At 36.3% G+C, this 23,084-nt stretch overlaps 1 protein-coding gene across 6 annotated transcripts in view; it reads right to left on the reverse strand.

Moving 5' to 3' along the window:
• Positions 1 to 23,084, reverse strand: part of ANGPT1 (angiopoietin 1) — a 241,338-nt gene that overhangs the window by 26,017 nt on the left and 192,237 nt on the right. For all 6 annotated transcript variants that reach the window (XM_008523700.2, XM_070630821.1, XM_070630825.1 and 3 more), the window contains exons 6-7: positions 20,097 to 20,198; positions 11,858 to 12,024 (exon numbers count right to left, since the gene is read on the reverse strand). In XM_008523700.2, the coding sequence (XP_008521922.1) occupies positions 11,858 to 12,024; positions 20,097 to 20,198 (269 nt within the window). The remainder of the gene's footprint in view (positions 1 to 11,857; positions 12,025 to 20,096; positions 20,199 to 23,084) is intronic.

The raw sequence follows: 23,084 nt of genomic DNA on the forward strand, positions 1-23,084 counted from the left end.
ACAAAAAACGGACAAACATGCTAAAACATACTGCAGCTGAAACTTTTGTTTTATGCCAACTATCTTGTGGCTTCCTCCTTCTCCTAAACTATTAGCCCCAAAGACCAGCAAGAATAGTGTCTCCCTTTAGTGTCATTAAAGTGTTTTTTTCTGCATCAGCATCAGCTGGTTGTACTCGGTAGGACTGAGGTACCTAGGTCCTGAATCCGAGGATCAGAAACTCTGGATGTGGGATTCAGAAAGCAACACTTTGAAACAAACGCCCTAGTTGTCTATCTGCACACTCAAGTTTGGAGACAACTGACTAGTACCGGGGAAATAATTGCAACATGATAAATGTTTGATGGCTGGCTGGCTGGATAAATGAATGAATGTAGACTCTGATTTCAAAAGAATTGTCATTACTTTTAAGAGTAAGTTTAGCAAAGTTACATAGATTAAAGCAAAACTATATCCAATTAAGAGATAAATAAAATAATTATGGATATTGGACAACTACATATTTAATTACTATTTCTTAAAAAGCCAAGAAAATACTGACAATGTCTCTAACCATCACTGTATCTTCTAGGTTAGGGGATGGTAAAGAAGCATACAATCTTAGCAGAAGAATTATATCTTGTACTAAGAACACAAGATGTACTTTAAAAATCAAATTATAAACAGGTACAAACCATTCATTTGATCTTTAATCACATCCATTATTTTTAAAGCATGACTTATTAAAATAACTGTTTTTATTTTTTTTTAGGGCCAGCCTGGTGGTATAGTGGTTAAGTTTGTGTGCTCCACTTCGGTGGCCTGGTGTTCACAGGTTTGTATCCTGGGTGCAGACCTACACACTCCTCATCAAGCCTTTCTGTGGTGGCACCCCACACACAAAATGGAGGAAGATTGGCACAGCTGTTAGCTCAGGAACAATCTTCTTCACACACACACACACACAAAAATAACAAAAAATAATTATTTTCTAACAATGATGTGACTTCCAATTGCTTATATAATAACTTCTGATCTTCAGATCTAGAAAATTCTCTCTAGAATTGATAATGAGGGTGTGAAGGAGTCAGAAAGTTGCTTTTCATTTGCAGCCTAAAAATTAATAAGGCTAAAATTTTTCTTTTATCCAGCTGTTTAGTCGAGCTTCTAACTGAGGCAGGTAATAAAACAGCACTTTGCTTTTTTTTTTTGTTGAGGAAGATTAGCCCTCAGCTAACATCTACTGCCAATTCTCCTCTTTTTGCTGAGGAAGACTGGCCCTGAGCTAACATCTGTGCCCATCTTCCTCTACTTTATATGTGGGACGCCTACCACAGCATGGCTTGCCAAGTGGTGCCATGTCTGCACCCGGGATCCAAACCGGCACACCCTGGGCTGCTGAAGCAGAATGTGTGCACTTAACCACTGTGCCACAGGGCCGACCCCAATAAAACAGCACCTCTAATTCTTTTAATAGAGAATGAGCAGAACAACACAAACATTGGCATTTGTGGTGTTAGCACCCAAAGAGACATGTCAAAGCACTTTGAAATTATTTGGCACAGAGTAAATGCTCAATTTATGTTAAAGTTGAATCTTATAATGCTACTATCAACATACAGTTTGTAGTTGATGCATTTAATGTTGATATATGTTGATACTTCACATAATTATTAAAAATGGTTTTATGATGTTTATGGTTGAAATGAGTAAAGGCTCTTATAAAAGAAATAAGTCATCTAGAGAGAAAAAAGTATCGTATAAGTTACAGGGTAATTAATATATTATATCATCATTTTCACAATTTTGAAATTTTTACTCAAAAAATTTAATTAACTAAATTTTATACTTTCTGATAAGCTCTCAGTTATTCACCCATGATGAGTTCTATAAAATCAAAGTTTACTGTCACCTAATGGCACCTTCAAAATTGCATGCAAAATTGGATGGCCTGGTGGCATAGTGGTTAAGTTCTTGTGCTCTGCCTCAGTGGCCCAGGGTTCGCCGGTTCGGATCCTGGGTGTGGACCTACACACCACTAATCAAGCCATGCTGTGGCAGCATCCCACATACAAAATACAGGAAGATTGGCACAGATGTTAGCTCAGGGCCAATCTTCCTCATGAAAAAGAAAATTGCAGACAAAGTACATAGTCATTGTAATCCACAAACTGCTTATCAATGACAGCAACATAGCATCCTTTTCTAGGATCAGTTGACCTAAGAAATAAGGTATGTTGTGTACCTATTTTATTAACATTTTATTTCATTTTCTTGGCGTCAGGCAACGTAGAATTTCTTGCATATCTTTTGCAGGTAAAGAAAACAAACAGAAGAGCCCACAGTTGAATAGATCAGGCAAATGAATCTCAACCAAGCAACAATCCAAGAAACTAAAGGACATAGCATTTTATCAAAAATCTTACTGTCAAATGCTGCCTTTCTATAACATCAACCTCTGAGGGAAGGAATTTTGACTTCTTGATCTTTGAATTTCCAGCATCTAGACCAATAAGTGCTATTTAGTAGTCAGCTGTGTTTGTTGAGTGGATAAAAAATATCTTTGTTTATATATCTTTCATATATTTATTAGAAAGTGCTTCCTTTGCAGACATATGCCAAGACTTGTGGAGAGGTTCCTGCCCACCTAGAGGTGGTAGCCTAATAACAGGCAATAACCAAGTACAACCAAGTGTGATGAGGACTCTGATAAAGATATGCACAGCGCACAGGGAGAGCACGTCGAAGGAGCTCCTTACTCAGTCTACAAAGCAGAGTTCTACAGATGGCGCTAAGACTTAAAGAACAAAGAAAATCAAGTTGGCAAAGAGGTTAAACTCTTGAAGGACAGAGGTTGAGTTCTGTGGGTTTTGTTTCCCCCACAGCATCTTGCACATTGTTGTTGCTCGTATTTATTGAAGAGAATAATCAAAACATTGAGTGAAAAAAAAATTGATTGGGTGTGAGAGAAGACCGTTTCAGATGGGCTGCCCTCAGAGGCCATCACTAGGGGCCAGGCCTAAGTCGCCCTCATATTACTAGTTGTGTGGCGCTCCTCTCTGCTCTTAGCATCATGCTTTGTCATTACACCTTTACACTCTTTGTTTAAGCCATACCTAACTACTTGCAGCTCACCTAACAAGACATGCTGAGTCTCCCTTCTGAGCCTTTGCATACGCTATTACCTCTTCAACCTCCAACTTTGAACTATTTCTCCAGCTAATTCCAATTTGCCATTTTTAGGCCACCCCTTGGAAGTTTTCCAAACCTCACTAAATTGATAAGGTCCCCCATTCATGCCATACTAGTGTTTATTAGTGAACTCCCTGTGTTAATGGCATTACCCCTTAGCCTATCTCCATCACACATGTGTATGCATATGTGTGAACATACACATATACAACTGCACTGAAATTTCTGTGAACAATTTGTCCTAGGATAGCACATAATAGAAAATAACAAATATTTCATTCATTGAAGATAGAGCCTTCATCTTTTCAGTAGTGGACAACATTAGGAGGACCCCCAGCAGAGGGACCACAGGACATCTCTCTAGACTATTTCCTGGAGGCAGCGCTAGCTGATTCTAGATACATTTGCCAATCTGTAAGTTTCTAGGAGAGCAGTTTTCTGAGTCCCAGCATTACTCATTCTGGAGCAGGAATCCTCTGGGACTCCTTAGACCTAACAGCACTGGGGCATTTTTTTTGGTCAGCTTGGAAAAGTCCAAGACTCTAGAGACTGACATCAATCGGCCTTAAAGTCAAGAGATGTTCCTGCCCCTTCGAAGACCTGAAGAAGATACAAAGTATGCTGTAAGAGCGTGCCTTTTTCTTCTTGAGTATTTCATCTCCGTTAAGTACAAAGTACAAATTTTGTTGAATAAAACAATTCCTTCTCTGTTTTAGGAAGTAACCACAATGAAAATCACAGTCTAAAAAAAGTAATACATCTCCCAAGTTGGAGAAATTATTTGAAAATACAAACAAAACTACTTAAAGCCTTGAGTTTCATACCTAGACCAAAAATTCAAGAGGGTAGAAACTACCAAGAGATTCCCTATATACCTTTTTCTACCTTGATCAGTCCAGAACTGCTGTAAAAAATAACTTTCCTCTCAGTATTTCAACACATCTGCTACCAGTTCCAGCCAGAACCATGTAAGCTCAGAGGATCAGAGAAATGAAAAACATTTCACAAAAAGGAGTGAAACGAGTTTTGCAATACTTACAAAAATGCAGGGTTTAAATTTTCGTGGGAGACTCAAGAGAATTCTTTTCAATCCACACTAATTTGTTTTGTCCTCGAAATGCACACACGACATGGGAGCACTTTAATGGTTGAATAAAAAAGAAGGATTTTGGAATTGGAAAGACTTCTTCCTTACCTCCTCATTTTGATTCTGAGGACCTGAGTCTTGGAAAAGTGAAGTAACTCGTGCAAGGTCATTCAGAAAAGTAGCTACAGATCCAAGTCCAGAGTTCCTGTCTTTTGATTGCCGATACAATGTTTTACCCATTACCTCAAACTGCTTCCCAATAAAGATCTTGGCCAAAAATAAACTTTGTATAAACAGATATTTAATGGCCAAATTATTGTGAAGATTCTTTTTAGAAATTTTGTTTCAAATATTCTATTCATCCCTTCATGTGGAATCTCTTCCAGAACAAGGCTTTTAACATAGCCACAGTCAGTTCAACCATGAAGGGATCATTCATCCCCAACAAATAATACGGACATAATAAAATATGAAGAATATTCCCACATAGTGCATTATAAATATTATAGTTAGATTATAATTGTAATATAAGATGTACATTATACATGGTTAAACATTATCATTCAGACTTTACTAATACAAATTTTCTATTGGTTCAAAGAGGGGCTATCTTCAACCTTGCTATTATACCATCTGTGATAAAGGATTTACTAATTGAGTTAATACCATAAAAAGATAAAGGAATTAACTTCAGGGATAAAACTGCCAACTAAGAATGGAGAAAACTAACATGCAAAATCACTTGATCCAATAAAAAAAGTTTACTAAAACTATGCCTTTTTAACGAGACTGTAAATTTTTAATATAATTTTCTTTTTCTTTCTATACTTGAAAGTAGTACAACTAAATTTATCTCCAATTGGTAAATCTTCACTTTTTTAGTTATAAAAATAATAATACGGGGGCTGGCCCAGTGGCGCAGCAGTTAAGTGCGCATGTTCCGTGTTGGCGGCTTGGGGTCCACCGGATTGGATCGCAGGTGCTGACATGGTGCTGCTCATGAAACCATGCTGTGGCAGGTGTCCACATATAAAGTAGAGGAAGATGGGCACGAATGTTAGCTCAGGCTAATCTTCCTCAGCAAAAAGAAGAGGATTGGCAGATGTTAGCTCAGGGCAGATCTTCGTCAAAAAAAATGAAAGAAAGAAAAAAAATAATACAATGGTTTTTAACCTGTGATCAACAAATGCCTAAGGCACTAGCAAGGGGAGGGCAAAGGGATACTGCAATAGGTCCCTACAGACTCTTCAACCAAAATAAATCAGCTTTATGTGTTTCAAACATTATGATATTTTGTAAAAATTTTCTTTAAGAGACTACATATTCCATTGCAAAAACAAAACCTTAAGTGAATTAAATAAACTTAGCCCAGCCAATAATGGGACTAATTGACCTTTTGTCGTTTCTGATGTGATAAAATGAAAAATACACAGTATCATTTATATAGCATCCTTGTCAAAAAAATTTAATTTGAATCTCATTAGAAAGAAATCAGATAAACCCAGAAAGAGACATTTCCGAGGAAAAGTGACCCTGGATTCTTTAAAAATATTAACAGTGGGTGTGTGTAGACTGTTTTAGGCAAAGACTAAAGAGACCACAGATGCAATGAGCGAACTTGGACTAGGTCCAGAATCCAAAGAAATAAATAGATAAATACCAACCAACAAAAGAGGTTTTGGGGGGAGAGAGGGGGGTGGATTTCAACATAGAAATATAATTTAAATTTTTAATTAATTTAATCAATAATAAGTTTCTTGGTATGATAAAAATTGAATTAAAAATATCTAAATATCTTTCATAGTTTGTGGCATTTAAGTTTGTCCAATATAAAGTATATTTGAATACTCTTTCTGATGGGATCCCTATAACAAAATGGCAATTATGGTAGGAGAGGGGAGATTAGTCCCACTTAAAAATGGGAAAATTGAGGTATAATATAGTAGGTGATTTGCCCAAGGTATACTGGGCAACTTGGTTAATCCTACTGTCCTACTGTCAACTTGGTTAATCTGAGATCTATGTTTCCCAGAATCTCCTTCCTTGTATGGTCCCAAGTTAGAGTTGGCCAAAAGAAGATTGTGTGTGAGATTTGGAAGGTGGAAGTAAAGCATTGGCCCAACTCTCAGACCATCATTAGATATGGTGATATTCATGGGTAGAGCACCGGACAGTTCCCAGCTTGTCCTCTCTTCCACTGTGTCCAGCTTGCTTTCCGCATGCTGGCAACAGCTCCAGGCCTACCACCAGTTGTTTAACTGCACACCCCCAGGTAACACAGCTACCCTGAAGCAACAGGTTTCCTTAGATCTCCCCCTTTGTGGTTCCACTGTGGGGGCTGGACGTGCTTGGTTTCTTGGATTTCCCCGTAAGCTCTGGCTTGTTCACCACCATACCAGGTTTCAAGCATATGTGTTAGCGACTTTCTCTGATTTTCCCACCTTCACCTTCCAGACCTTCACTTCCACAGCTCATCTCACATTTGTATAGGGTGTAGTTTGTATAACAAATCCCTTAATTTCATAACACTCATCATGACTGTGTTTCCCTGACTGAACACTGACTGATACAACCAAGTCGGTTTTATAGATAGTGAAGCCAGACTTCGCTATTTAATATCTCCCATATCTTCTGATTCCTATTCTAGAGCTCTTTCCAGTAGATCATAGCATCTCTCCAACCCCACATAATCTGTTATTTTTTTAAGCATTTGTTGTCATGGTGGTCGTTGTGTATTTGTTTTTTAATTCTATATATTGGGACCAGCAAAGTTTTCATGAGAAGTAAAAGGTCACTGTAAGCCCTAAACTGATGGAAACCCTTATTGAAGTATTTATTAGAGAGATAAAAATTTGATCGTTTATCAAAGAACTGAAAGGTCATAAAATAAAAAAGAAACATAAGCATAAAATCAATTCTATTTTGGAAAATAATTTTTGAGCTGTAAAGAGTTTTACAACTACTTTAATTTATATGACAGAAAACTGAGAACCAGAGAGATGAGAAAATATGTACATCCACATTCAGATTATTAAAGATAGAAATGGGATTAGAGGAAACATATTTTATCTCTTAGAATATGTACTTTGAGTGTATTTAATTCTAGAAATTAACTGATGGATTTCCCTTAATCAGGGATGGCCATATGAGGGGCAGTTATGAGATCAAAACTCACATCTTGACTTCTACTCATATTAGTCCTTGTGATCTTGTGCACAGTACCATTTCTCTCATGTGAGAATAAGGTGTCTGGTGCATAGTATATATTCATCAAATATTAGCTATTAACTTTTAGTTAATAGTTTGGTATCTATCTTGAATCTTGACCAAATAGTTTCTGTACTCTAGAAGCTTAGAAATTAGTGGGAAAGCTCTACACACAATTATTCAATAAATACTTATTAATGACTTATAATAGAATGTGGATACTGGATAGTTATCCAGAGACCGTTATGGAGCTGTGAGAGCACAAAGCATCCAAATTGGCCTGAGTGAGGGTGAAGCATTTCTCTGCAAAAATCTGTAGGGAGATGTGTAGGGAAGTGTTCTTAGGATCAATCCCTGTGGCAAAGTGAAGAAAGAGGTACTGAGCAGAGGGAGAAGTTTGGCTCATATGCAGTCACAGTGAAGATCTCAGCTAAGCTCAAGTGGAATTCTGGACCTTGGATGGCCCTTCAGAATTGTCCCTCACTGAGGCAAGGGGTACGTTACACCTTTATTGACCTGCCATTGGACGCAATCTGTCTGCAGGAAGGAACAGTGACCTTAGATGATGTGACTTTCTTCAGCCACAGGCAATGCCCAATCAGGGGACCTTGGCTACAAGGTGTTAGCCACCAACATTCCTAGGAAGTGGGAGAAGGAGTGCTTCAGCTCTGAAGGAAGGCTATGGGTGAGTGCATCACAGCACATACCATAGAAGGTATCAGGGAAGACTCCCTGGGATAAAGTAGAATCTTGAAGATTTAGAAGATGTATCCAAATTTGGGTTTATATTTGTAGAGTAAGAGTATAGCATAAACAAAGGCATGGAAGGCTTAGGGAAATTGCAAGTAGTTTCTGGAACATAATCATAAAGAGGGGGTATCTAGTTGGGTGAGGCCGTGGGGAGAGTATGATAGCAGTAGCTGCATAAGTAGGTAGGGCCAGGCCATGAGGAATTTTAAGTGGAAGACGTTAACCTGTAGATATATGAACACTGTTGAAATATATGAAGGAGGGCAGAGACCAAGTCAGATTGTCTTTTAGGAAAACCATCCCAACAATAGTGCGGAAGATATACTTGAGAGCATCAGGACTGGAGGCAAGAAGACTCTATAATAGTCTGGGTGTTAGATGACAAGGGTCTGGATAACACTACCTCTCTAGAGGAAGTATTTAATAATTTCACGTTGATTGTGTGTTGTTTCACATGATGTGTTTATCATGACACTCACATTATTTTTTTTTCATATTTATATTCTCCTGGGTTCTGTAGATTTTATTTTCTATCTGAGAAAATCATTTGTAATTTCCTTAGAGGATAAAAGAAATATATGTGCTATATATGTACATTTTAAAGCTCATCTATCCATTCACAACACTTACTTTTAATCAATATGTGTCTAGAGCATAAAAAAGATGTTCTTTTAAAAACATTAGATTTATAAATTATGGCCACAGCTATTACAAGAGTTTTCAGAATACAATTTCTATTAAAATAGAGTATTTTTAAAAAGAAAAGTCTTAAAAAAAAACTCTGAATTTAATTTGAAAGAAGAAAAATATAGAAAATGTAAAAATATAAGACAAAAATCTAGCACAAATTCCATAGTTTTGATTTTAGTTACAATTTGGCTGAATTTGAGCAAGTCAATGGACCAAAACCACAGTTTCTTCATCTTTGAAATGTAGCTAATAATACCTACCTCAAAAAGTCATTGTAAAGATTAAATTAAAAATCATTTCATAAATTATAAAACACCATACAAATGTTAACATTAATACTTTTGATGATTTATCGCAATGATGTATTCGAATTCAGAGGGAAGAGAAAGGAGTGGAAGGAAAACACATGAAGGCAAAGCTGGACATCTGCAGTTCTACTTCAGGCCACATGTGATGATACTGGGCCTGGGGAAACAGTGCTGGACATGAGTGAGTGATGATGCAGGTGAAGAAGGAAGTCACCAAGGTGTAGCTTCCCTTTTCAAGCTTCTGTTTGATTTTCTTTGAGAGAGTGAATAACACCATTTTATAGTGTGATTATTTTAACTAAGCTTTCACCAGAACAGGCGTTATGTTTAATGAGTCCTAATTTCCCATTTGATGCCAATATGAATCCTAATATTTACTTGCATGAGAAAGTCATGATTACAGACCTGTTTTCTGCTGAGTCTTGGCAGGAGAGAGGGTCAGAACTACCAACTTTATCACAGCTGCATGGTACAGTGAAAATCACACCTAGCTAGGTAGGAGTTAAACATCCCGCATTTAAGTCTTTCTCCCTCCTTGGGCAAAATATTGCATATTTCTGGACCTCAGCTTTCTTTTCTTTAAAACCATAGGTTTGGAATTAAATTATAAAGTTCCTTCTAGATTTATAATTCTTATTCTCAAGGTTCACAATTGTCTCAACAAAGAAAAATGGGGATACCAGAGGGTATGCCTCACTCTAGCTGGGAAGACAACGTTTTGCTCATAGATCTGCATCATATGGGTGAAGAATGGAATCACACGGATGTTGAAAGAATGGGAAATGCTCAATGAGGGCAGTAGGATACTCTAAGATGAGGTAAATGCTCCTTCCTCATGCCTATGGCAGAATGACATTCATACCACACACCCTGAAGCCAAATTGAGATGCCCACAATCCTCCTAAACCTGCCCAATCGCTGTCTCCCTAATACCACTCCGGCCTCGCAACCACGTGTGTGTGCACACACATACACACACGCAAATTGAGAGACATTTTGGAAAAGGAACCAAAGCAAATTCTTCAGGAGCCTAGAAAAGGACTAGACTAATTACTTGCTAGTCCTATTGTCAGGCTGTCTTACGTTAGCCAAGTTTCATCTAGTCTCAAGTTTCAGGTCAAAACATTTACATAAGAGTACCCCTGATGTTTTACAGTGGTTTTTCTTGTTATAAAATTCTCAAAATATGGACCTCCTTGGAAACACTTCTTCTTACACTCCATTGCATTTTATAAATGTCTCTTCTATGGTTTCTTGAGTTGCCATTATGTATACTCTCACTCCCTGCCATGGGACTATCAGCTCTTTAGATCTATTTCTCATCCTCTATTGTGGTGACATCATCATTGTTTGTTAAGAAAATGATTATTACGTCTCCAAGGATCCAATCCCATACATGATCCATTAAAATAACATGAGACGTGTTCATGAAAAAGTTGTAGATTCGAACTCCTAAAGAATGGTATGTCTCAAAAAGACAAATAAGCAGCAGAAACAGTTGAACTATGAGGAGAGGGCCACACAGGTTGGAAAAAGACAGAAGTCTTTGGTTGCTGTCATTGCATTTTGCTTGAAGCAATGTGCCAACCCTATAATGGACACGATTGTTTTCCGTGATGGATGTAGAGTAGCCACAATATTGAGAGCTTAACATCACTGCAACTCTAACTTGCTGATTAGAAAACTGAGGCACATATACAATTATTAAATACCTGCTATGTGCCAGGCATGGCGTTAATGAGTAGTGATATAAAAGTAGCTGAAATATATTCCCTGTTCTCAAGGAGTGCCAATCAATTGTTCAGTGACATAGTTAGTAACAAAGCTGGACTGTGGGGTCTGGGGAACTAGTGACTTCGTCACTGACTGCAAAATCATCAGTGTATAGTAGAGTTCCTGGAACACAGAAGGAAAAAAATAAGTGTTTGTGAAATGAATTTACCACACCACATTACTTGCTTCATCATTTCTTAATGTTTCTTTTTCTAGTGTACAAGCTGCTCATCAAAAAAAAAAAATCAGAGATGTTAACAATTAAGTGGATAGTTTCCCTATTTTTATAACTGCAACAATATATTGTGTGGATTGATGCCATTATTTGAGTTTGTTTTTGCCTTTTACATTATTTACCAAAAACTTCTAAATTAAGCCTCATTTATGTTACCTTTTATGTAAGTCATTCAAAAACATAAAATTTTACTCCTTTTTTTGTCACCTTCAAGACGTGAAAAAATAATAATTTAAGAAAGGTTAATAAAGAAAGTATAAGTAGAAAATCTTTTGACAGAAGTAATGGAGTATTTATTTCAAGCCACTGAATTTGAGTCAGTTCTCTGTCATCAGTTTTATACGTATGAATTCACTGCACCTTTGTAACAATAACAAAAACAATAATATTGTGCTTGACTAAATTCCCTATTGTCTAGAATTGAGCCAACATCAGTAAGTCTGTGAAACTTGAAGTTTAAATTTTTTAAGGAGTCTCTATAAGGCTTTTTGTATTTCTTTGTCATAGGCCTAGACAAACAACTCGTTTTTACTTTGATGGATGACTTTCATAATTTCTTTTTTTCACATTTTTCCACTAAAACTATTAAGTGGCTAGACCCAAGGTAGTGGAGTGCTACACAGAAGAAGGACTTACCTGTAGTTTTGCTTTTCATTTCCTATGTGGAATCTGTCGTACTGTGAGTAGGCTCTGTTTCCTTCCCAGTCCATTAACTCAATTCTTAGTGTGTACTGTCTCTGACTGGTTATGGCAAAAATAAACTCATTCCCCAGCCAATATTCACCGGAGGGATTTCCAAAACCCTGTGAAAGAAGATAGAGATGCAGTTGTTACTTCAGAAAGAAGCTCTTTTCATGATCAGTGTTTAACTGTTGTAAATAGTAATAAAACATTCTTTAAAAGTAAAGATATTTCTTCCATGTTTTTACACCCTCTTATTCAATTACGGAATCAATACTTTTCTGATATGTTTCCCTCCATCGAGGCTTATGTCTAATTCTTATTACAGTAAAACCAGATATTCAAATCTGTATGGATGAGATGTTTTGGATTAAATGAATCTGATTAATAGGTTTAACCTGTAAATGCTTCTCAGTCACAGCTTGCTTTTGAAAATGTTTCTATAATACTAGTTAATGGAATATTTTAAACAATGAAAAATTTAAGCCTTTTCCAATGGATATTATCAGGATAGTATTGGACAAGTTATTTAACAATATTATTATTGTTTTTGTTATTGTTATTATTTAGGAGTCAAATTAGGCTCAGATTATAATTCAGACATATTACTAGACCCTTGATCTTTATAGCTTTAACAATCTCAGTTTTAAATATTAGTAAGCAAACCTGTAAATCCGGGACTATAATCTTTTAAATGCTTCACTGACATGGGTTTGAATTTCAAGGTAGAAGGATGACAAGGAAGAGCTAGTGAGTGAACCTAGCTGGCTGCTCTGCACCTGATCTCAATATGGCTCCAGTGTTCTCTTTAAGGCAATCCTGGTCATGTTTGTTAAGTGTCCAAAATAATTTCTTTATGGGGAGAAACAGTGGTCCCCAAAAGAAAACCAACTGATAATGTTGGTGATAGGAAAATAAAGAACCCTAAGAAACCACTGGTATTCTAGACTTTTGGGTATTCACAATTGCCTCAGAAAGTATTCCCTGGAAATGCTTGAAGTTCAATGTAGTTCTTGATCTATGTGTTTGTCTTTCTGAAGAGACTACGAGCTCCTTGAGGACAGATGCTGTGTGGTATATGCGAATCCTCAAAGACTACTGGAATGTTGGCATAGACTGGGTGCTCCATATGTTTTATTGAAGTTCAAAGAAAAGGAAGAAAAGAAAGGAAGAACGTGAGAAGGAATGGTATTCAGAGAAGTAGCCTTGAAACACTATTCTTTGTTGTAGGTAATTTGGTTGAGTCTCAGGGAAGTGTTTCTTAAAGTGCCCAACTGGATCATAATCACTGGAGCTCTGGTTGAAAAAAAATAATTCCTGGCTCCACACTGAATGAAAACATCTGAGAGCCAGCCCCACGAACCTGCATCTGAACAAGCTGCCCCTCTGTCCTGTGAGTGCTAATATCTGGAAGACACACCTCCGCTTATCACAGGATATAGTCTGATGTTTCAGAAGGAAACAGATTCTGGTTAATTCAGCTATTCATTAATAAAGGTTTCATTTTATCTACATTAAGAAGTATAAGGGAGGTACTAAAATAATCAAGGATTCCTTATTTTTGCAATACAGATGACAGAATTTGGAAAATCTTTGTTTCTTTTCAAATTTAATGCACATCAACTTTATAGAATTATAACTACAGTAGAAGTCTTCTTAACTGTGCTCTCCGTTAACCAATTTAACACGTGAATCAATGTTCTCCACTCCTTCTTTAAGACATATGGATGCCCAGAGTATACCAAAAATGTTAAATACATTTGTGCACTGCTCTCTCTGCCAATGGAGTTACTTACCAAAGGTCAGTTGTGTTTGGTCCCAAATCCATTTATGGCAGTTCTGTTATTATAATAATAAGACTAATAATATTAAGTAAATAAGTTAAATATTAGTGGGGAAAGAGGAGGCTTTGTTTTATTTTGTTTTTTTATATAACTTAATTTAAATGTTTAGGTTTTTTCAAAAAAATTCATTAAAAAACACCTTTGGATTATGCATTGTAACAACTCTAAAAGACTGGGAAAAATAACACGTTAGAGGGTTTTTAACTTACGTTGCTTTGCATGTGTCGTACTTGCTCTAGTTTAAAAAATGGAAGCTAGAAATCTGATATATCTCATTATGTGAAAGTTTTATGAAAGAACAACAAACCCGGAATTCCAGGCTTTGGCTCTAAGTTTTAAAAAATGGGCAAATGAATGTATGTTTTAATATTTAAAGTTGAAATGAAATGCATTAGTATATGTAGGCACATTTTTAAATTTATTCCCCAAATTAACTTAGTTGTTGGTTAACTGAACACCCTTTGTCCAGATTGCACTGGATACATACTCTCTGAAGACTATCTACCTGTAGCTCTGAGCAAAGATAGGACCCACTGAAGTCACTATTGCAAAGACAGTACTTTCCTCTCTGTTCCTAAGATGCTCAAGTCACACGCTGCAAAAGTTCCACAGTGGCAGGAAACACTAGAGCAACAGAGGATGTGCTAAGAATTTTACATATTCTTATGGCAGCGGGTGCTACACAGTAGGGAGAAGAGGTGAAGCTTACCTTCTCCAATGAATAAGCAAAAAGAGAAAGCTACAGGGGACTAAAGTCAAAGAATTAGCACATTCTCAGTTGGAACAGCCACTGGAAAGAAAAAAAAGACTGCTGGGATTTTCTTTGCATTTTTTTTCGGCTCAGACGTGTCAAAACTCGCCCTCTAACCACTTGATGATCCTCTCTTCTGTGTAATCAGTTAGAAGGGATTCAGCAATTACACTAAATGTGAATAAGGAGTCTGGGAATGATGAAGCATTAAGTTTTAGGTCACATATTTCCATGCTGTTGAAAGAGCTTCATGGATAAAACACTCCAGCTTCCCCAGGATAAGAGCAGTGATCTCCAGGGAGCCTCACAAATGGACGAGCCTTAGCGTCATTTCTACAAAAGCCTCCATTCCCATCTTGGCATGCAAGCTTGTACCTCCCTCTAAGTGGAGATTAATATCTGTTCCTAAACACTTTGCTTTTTCTGATTGAAAATAGAGGAAAAAGCAACTAAAAAGGAAGCAACGAAATTTGCTTTTAGAAACCAAAATTCTACTTCGTGCACCTTCCCCAAAAGCTATCTAATTATGCTCTATTGTGGCTACAATGAATCAAAATGGCTGTTTGATAGTGTAGGGAGGAGACCCTTCTAACAGCTAAGCGCAGTGATGCAGAAACAACTGTTTCATCATAAAGATGAAAAATAAGCGAAAGAAAGGGACACGGGTTCCCACATTAGTAAACTGTCTATTGGATAGTTTATCAGGCAGACCACAAATATGATGTCTAGGAACAAAGGCTTGGCTTTGATTAAGTAACTTCTACTCCCTCTCTCTGCTCCAATTTGAAACCTTTTCCTGCCACATATTTGCTGTGGAACCTCCAACATTACTTCTGAGCCTCAGTTTCTTCATCTGCAAAACAGGGATTAAAAATGTCATTTCCATACAAAGTGTTGTGAGAAGGAAATAACATATCTAAAGTATTTAGCTCACTGCTGATGCATGAGAAGCACTTAAAAATCTAGTTGCTGTTGTTATTATAGTTAGAGGATATATCACAATACATAGTAATTTTACTTGCCTCTCTCCCCCAAGACTGTAAGTTACTTGAGGGTAAGCAGGTTCCTTTCTGCTATGTATGAGAAAGGGAACAAAAATAATCCAGGATCTTGTCTTAGCCTGAAAATTAATATGGGAATACTGAAACAATTATTTTAAATGTTTTCAGATGCGAGGAACTAATGTATTCTTAGGACAAGTTGAGTATTTGTTTATACAAATGTTTGTTTATATAAAAGCCATTTTAATCCCAGAAGTTAGTTATTAAATAACTAATTATTATTAAGTATTAAATAAGTAATTAAAAGAAGTTAATTATTAAATAAGAAATTTAAACCAACTAGTTGCAGTTGGGACATAAACCAAAACGTAGACTACTTTCTTATTCTTGCTTTTGCTTCCTAATGCTGAAAAGAAGTTGTCTCCTTCAACTCTCCTTGGTCCTACTTTTTAAAATCTCTTTCTCTCTACATATCATAGGTTTTAGGTTCTACAGAAGAGGTAAGTTTTGAGATCTTAAACCCATGCTACTAAATTGATAGTCCTGACAGCTGCTTTCATCTAGGAGTGCATATCAGAAAGAGCTGTGGAGCTTATTAAAAATATAGATGACTTGGTTCCTACATGGAGGTTCTGACCCACTATGTCTCGGGTGGGCTTAGAGATCTGTACACATAAAAGTTTCCACAAGTGAATCTGCTGTGTACCAAAGGTGGGGAATCATATAATTATGACGTGAAATAGCTGCTCCAAGTGAAATGAGAAAGAATATATTAATCAGATCAAATTATTTCAATGGTACATGGGGAAAATACAAGCACAATACTTCATCTTCATACTGAGCTCCACATTAAGAGGCAAGTTTTGATTATGTATCATGGAACTGTCTTTGAAAAACATTTTATTTTCAGGCTGAAATAAAGAGATGGCCAATGCACATCTAAAAAATATAGGTTTACACGTTATTGCACACATAACACCTTACCATAGGTCTATATTTTACTCCAAATAGTCTGTAACAGACACCAAAATAAAAATAAAACATAAAAAATTCATTGCTGATACTGAAAAAGCTGCAAGTCCTTACTGAATGAATAAACAACAGTAATAAAAATAAAATCTCTTGATAAATAAAATCCAAGGATGCTATATCCTTTCATGAAAACTGTGTTTAGTTATGCCACTCACAGTCACACGAAAGATGTTGATATCATAATTCAGATAGATTGTTAATCAATTTTATTTCTCCCTTAGTTCTTAAATAAAAGGCAAAAGAGACATTAGAATTTAACCTAAACTAATGCTTACTTAAAATTGGCTTTAAAAACCAAATTGTGCTAAAAGAATGAACACAGAGGAAAGACCAATATTCATTAGTTTTTGCCAAAACCTACAGAAATGTTCAGTTTTGGTTTGTATTTTTCCAAGTTAATAAAATAATTGTCTCTGATACTTTATTTGTTTTGTCTGATAATGCTCATAGAAAGTGTTGACTTTTTATAGCTGAAGCAATTGAAACCAGACACAGTCCGTGTGTCCTACGGGTTTCATCTCCTTTTGTACAAATGATTAAAGAAAACAGATAAGAAGTCAGTGTTACTGCGCTGTGGCTTTCCAAAGGTGCTTTAATATACAATTCAATTGTGCATCTCCTCTAAATGCTGGCACACTCAGCCCAAGAAAGATGGAAAGAATGATTTATTTCAATATTTTCAATCTCATATGTATTTTTCTCTTTTTAATGTGATGATGTTAAAATTGAAAATGTCCTCTTAATTTTTTCCAGAAACACAGAACTCCCAGAAGGTATGGTGCCCAGACTGAAATATTTGTGTCCATAGGAAGCTCTGTTTATGGGGGCAATTGTTTTCAACACAAAGCCAGGTTGTCTCCAGGGCATTAGTCTCCACCTTCTATAAAGTTAGGCCGCTAGGGTACTATTTGGAACTCTTAGCTTGATTGGGCTTTATATGCAAAAGTACTGCTGATAAGTGTTATTGCTAGAGGCCACTAAATGGTACCCTCATGGTTTGAAGGAGTTAGTGTAGTTCCCTAAGTGCCTCATTAAAAAGGCCCACTCTGGACTTTCCTCTTGGCAAACATCTTTACAAATCCATAAACCAGATTTTGCTGAATCTCCTCCTAAAGGAAGTTTAAGTGAAAACAAAGCTCAGGTGCTCAGGTCAAAGACTTTTGAAGGCTTACAACTACTGTTAAGAATCAAATAAACTGCAAATCTTCCATGTTGAGAGAGGTTTAAAAATAATAATTACAATATATAATCTATATTTGTAATTTCATGTGTTCATAATTTTAACATATTGTTCTGGAAACCATATGAAGCAAGAGGCAGCCCATAGATAGCAACCAGCAAGAAGGGAAGAAGAGAGGAAAAGCAGAAAGGAACGAGGGACGAAACCATGTCTGTACTCAGTGCCTGAGAAAGAAGTAAAGAGTCTCAGTGTGTATAATAGCAGATTAGTGAAGATTGAGGAGAAAGTGGTCCATGCCAAAAAGCTCTTGTCTTCCCAAAAGATGTATATCTAGCAGTCAGTTCTTCTGATGTAGGAAGCAGAAATGGGTGTGAGTCATAAGAATTGGCATAAGGAGTCTACATCCATTCTTTGTGGAGTCATGTCACTTTGTCTTTCGTGAAAGAAAAATTCTGGAGGAAACAACTGAAACACTTTTTACCTTGTGTTTTGGTAAAAGTTAACCAAGTTGTAATATACGACGATTTTTTTAAATTAAAATTTAAAAAGTCATTAGACTCATTTTTTGCCAAAATGTTTCAGAATTTTGGAGCTTATCTCATTTTCTGACCTTGTAGAATTGATCCTCAACTGAAAAATTGTTCTAGTTTGATTAGAACATGATAGTCTTTCTATTTTAAAAAAGGGAGAAGGGTAGACTTCTTAAAAGCCATGATTAAAGAATAATTCAGTCTCATGCTAATAGTGAAAAAAACACTTGTTGGCTTTAGCCTACCTTTCCATCTTGAGTTTACGGTTTATTGAAGACATCAAAGTTCCAACTTTGTGTAACTCCAAACTTCATTAACTTACTTACAGAGTACTCAATGGCGTATCTGATAAAAATATTGTAGACACAGAGACACCACTAGAGACCTCCCTTTATTTACTAAAACCTTTTGTTTAGTGTCTTTTGACCAACTATGAACCTATTAGTGGGTAGACTGTGAATGTTGACCAACCACAGTTTTCACACATTTTCTACAAGAATATCAAGACAGAACTTAGGCTAGTACAACATCTCTCTTCGTCTTTTTCTCTACCTTCTGAGAGGGGAATTTGTCAAAAATTTGACAAGAATTGTCCAGAAGATTTATACATAAAATATGAGAATTAGTCCATAAATGGAAATCCTCTTCCATTACTGTGCCTTGACATTTTGTCAGCAGATTTTAATAGTTAACATTGTAAGCATTGACTATGTGATTATTTGATTGTGGATTATTTCAACCATCTACTATATTATCTTGGGAAAATTGATCTCCCAACTTGCTCAGTTTCCTTTTAAAATGGAGACAGTATTAGATAATAGATTTGATATAAAAATTAGATAAGAATTTATGTGGGGCTGTCACCCATTAAGCATTGAAAAAGTTAGCTATGATGATGGTGGTGATGATGATGATGATGATGATGTCTGCTGTTATTTTGGAGACAGCAATGGATCATTCTTCACAGTTCACACCCGTGTGTACTCCTCTCACGTTGAATCTGGACTGACCCTGTCATCAACTTTAACCAAAAGAATGTTGTGGAAGTGACATTGTGCCATTACTGGGTCTAATACATCTTAAAAAGGCCTGGAAGCTTCTATTTTTGTGATTAAGGATGCTAACTGCTACATATGAAGTCTGATGACCTTGGATCACTGTACTGGGAGAAGCCCAACCTAGCCACATGGAGGTCTCAGTCAACAGCCAACAACAACTTGCTAGCCATGTGAGTGAGGCCATTGGTAGTACCCACCCATCCTGTTCCACAACCTGCAACCCTGCACGCCTCCTCATCCTGGCTCATGTATTCAGTCTGGGTCTAAGTTTTAGCTTCCCCCACCAACATTCAATGAGAAATGAATCCAGACAATACATAATAGTCCATCAAATAATTTCAGTAATACCTTTTTCTTTCTGATGTACACGTGGAAATCATTTACTCAAAATGATTTATGAGTGTTTTGTGTTTAATGAAAATAAGGTCAGTAATGTATCATTTTATTTTTTAAATAACTGAAAACACCTAAAAATACAAGAATTTATCACATAGTGTGGTGAAGATAACTTCATGACAAAACATCAAAAACTACATAGGGGGCTGGCCCCATGGCCCAGTGGTTAAATTCACGTGCTCTGCTTTGGCGGCCCAGGGTTTCACTGGTTCGAATCCTGGGCTTGGACATGGCACTGCTCACCAAGCCACGTTGAGGCAGCATCCCACATGCCACAACTAGAAGGACCCACAACTAAAAATACACAACTATGTACCGGGGGGGGGGGGGGGAGCTTTGGGAGAAAAAGGAGAAATAAAATCTTAAAAAAAAAAAAAACCTACATAAATTCTTTCATCTTACCATTTTATATTCTTTCCAACCTCTCTGGAAATCCAGACTTCCATCTTCACGATGTTGTATTACAGTCCAACCTCCCCCATTAAGATCCATATTGCAAAATACCTGACAAAGAGAAAATAACGACAAGTGAAAATTATGTCTGTTTGAAAGAAACATGTATCAGAAATGTTTCAAAATAGAAATAGGACGGATTGGCCTATAGATAAGAGGAATAAAAACTGCTATGTTGAAAAATGTTGGACATCTTATTGGTTACATTGTCTTATATTTCAGTTGTTTCTAATTAAATTTCATCAAATGTGCATAAATTATTTGTAAAAAACTAAATCAGTCAGTTTAAAACTGTCTCAGACTGCAAAAACTTTTTTAAAATCTTTGTCTTAAATGGTAATAGGCACTTGTGTTTCTTCAATTTTTAAAAATGCTACTAAAGTTTCCAAAATTACAGACCACGTTATTACCAAAATATAAAACTCAGAATTTTTAAATCTTCAATTAATTGAAATGGCAATATAATAATAATAAAGATTTTAGAAAAATAATTTTTAAAAAATCATAAAAATTTATCTTTTGCATAATACATTGCATATTAACTCCTATACACTTACATACTATAATAATTATCTTTAGTGGTTCAGTATTACATTAGAGGAAAAGTTTGGTCCTCAGCGTATGGAGAATACATTATTTGCTTGAATTTTCATCATGAACAATAAAGAGGAGAACACAATGTACTGTATTACTTTTGACTGCGAGAAGTGTTTCTTTCCCATGTGGAAAAGTTATCCAAAACTTTCAAAGACTTATGCTTATTTCAATTATTCTAAATACAATGGTATTTATTTAGGAATTGATTCATTTCCCCCAGAGTCCACCCAAGGAGAGAAACATATATGCAATGGGATTATCTTTGGAAAGCAATCACTGTAATTGATGTAGCAAGAATGTGGCAGCTTGATTATTTAAGGGCCCAGCTATGGGGATCATCGTTCCCCCGGCAATTGACTACTAAAGCATTTTGGAGGCTGGCTAAAGGTGTGGATATAATGCAACAGCAGCAGGCTGGCTGTATGGGCAAAGAGCTAAGCTCTGATTAAAGGAAAAACCTCAAGCAGTCTCCCTGAGGCATTAAATTTGGAACACAAATGCCTAAAGGGTATGAAAACAACGGCAAGAACTGTCATTCAAAGGACAAATTGTCCATATACTTCCTCAGAGTGAAAGGAACTAAGAGATACATCCCGCTTTGTGAGCATATAAAATAGGCAAACTGCTCTCCTGAGGGCTCTCCCTCTAATTTGACAACAGCCACACATCAGCATGTCTTCATCATCCCTAGCAATTGACTCACCCCAAAGATTATAAATTTGAAATTCCCCTCCCTGGCCCACTGGTTCCTCACTAATCCCTTAACCTTTCCGTACCTGCTCTTTGTCCTCAACATAACCTCTAGCTAGTCTTTTGTCCTCCTTAATTCTAATTCTAATTCATATACTTATTTTTCACTCAACAAGAATTTTTGGGCATTGATTCTGTGTTACAACAGGGGATATTATGATGAATAAAATATAAATCGTGTCCTCAAAACATCTAAACGTTTCAATAGTGATGGCTCCTATAGGATTAAGGAGATATAGGGGTCCACAATTTTTGATTCCAGTAAGCTGACAAGTGATAGATAATGATCTAAATAAGAAATTTAAGGAAGAGAGCTAACATATGAGAAAAGAAATGATGATCATTTTGGACTTCTAGAGTTTGAGGTAGCATAGTCATCCAAAAGGGGGAGTTCATTGATCAGTGAGAGATGATCTACTGGAGGTAGACCAAGGATAAGAATATGGATAAGAGGATAAGGGAATAAGAAAAATATAGCCATTGACAATAGCATGCTTGTGAAGTGCCAGATAATTTAAACACTTTACATGCAGTTTTCTAACTTATTTCACAACAACGCTATAATATATATCATCTCCATTTTATAGATGAGAAAAATCAAGGGCTTAGAGTATTTCTGCAACTTACCAAGGTTATTATTAATAACAAGTACTGAATCTGGGATATAAACCCTACATCTAACTAATTAAAAATTATATTGGAGTAATCTGCTTGAACGCAATAGTTGATAGCATGGAAATGGATTATTTAAAGAAGCAAAGAAAAAAGTGGAAAGAGATGTGTTTAGGGGGAGGGTGGTGGGTCCAAGGCTGGGCTTTTGTGAACAGCTAATGGAGATAAAATACAACAATAGCCTTTAGGTAGGCAAAGGCGTCACTTTATTTGCTGCTGTCTCCAGTGCCTAGAGCAGTGCCCAGCTTAGTACATTTAGCAGGCACTGAATGAACATTTGTTCAATAACTAAAGATGCAATAAGGAAAGATAAAATAGAAAAACTTGATTAATGGAATGCAATGAAAGCTGGCGATAGATTTTGAGTTGAGGAAGTGATCAACTTAATGAAATATTCCAGAGAAGTCAAGATAAATAAAGATTATATTCCAGAGAAGTTAAGATAAACAAAGATTAAGAAAATACACACTTAAATTTAAAATGAAAGAGGCATTAGTGACCTCGAGGAGAGAGAGAGAGAGAGAGAGAGAGAGAGAGAGAGAGAGAGAGAGAGACTGAGAATTCCCATGAGAATAAAATCCAGATGACATAGTTTAAAGAGGGCATAGGTGGTGATTCAAGACAAGTGGCCATGGTGGAACTTTACTGGTGAAACTTAAATAAGAGTAAGTGAAAATGTCAAGAAAACATTTTGCTAGAGGAAACTAATTTCACTTGTTTCTTAATTAAATTTTACCCTGCTTTAACCAGTTAATCCAGAATTTTTTTCCAGATTTTTATTTCCTAATGGACATTGACTGCCTGAAAGTTTGCCAAACTGTGTTTGCAAAGCTATAAAGTCCACTTACACACTCAGGGAAAGGAATAACTGCACTTATAAATATAGAGTGTGTAGAGAAAACTATCCTTCACAGTTTT

This window comes from Equus przewalskii, chromosome 8, assembly GCF_037783145.1.
Source record: "Equus przewalskii isolate Varuska chromosome 8, EquPr2, whole genome shotgun sequence".
Lineage (NCBI taxonomy): Eukaryota > Metazoa > Chordata > Mammalia > Perissodactyla > Equidae > Equus > Equus przewalskii.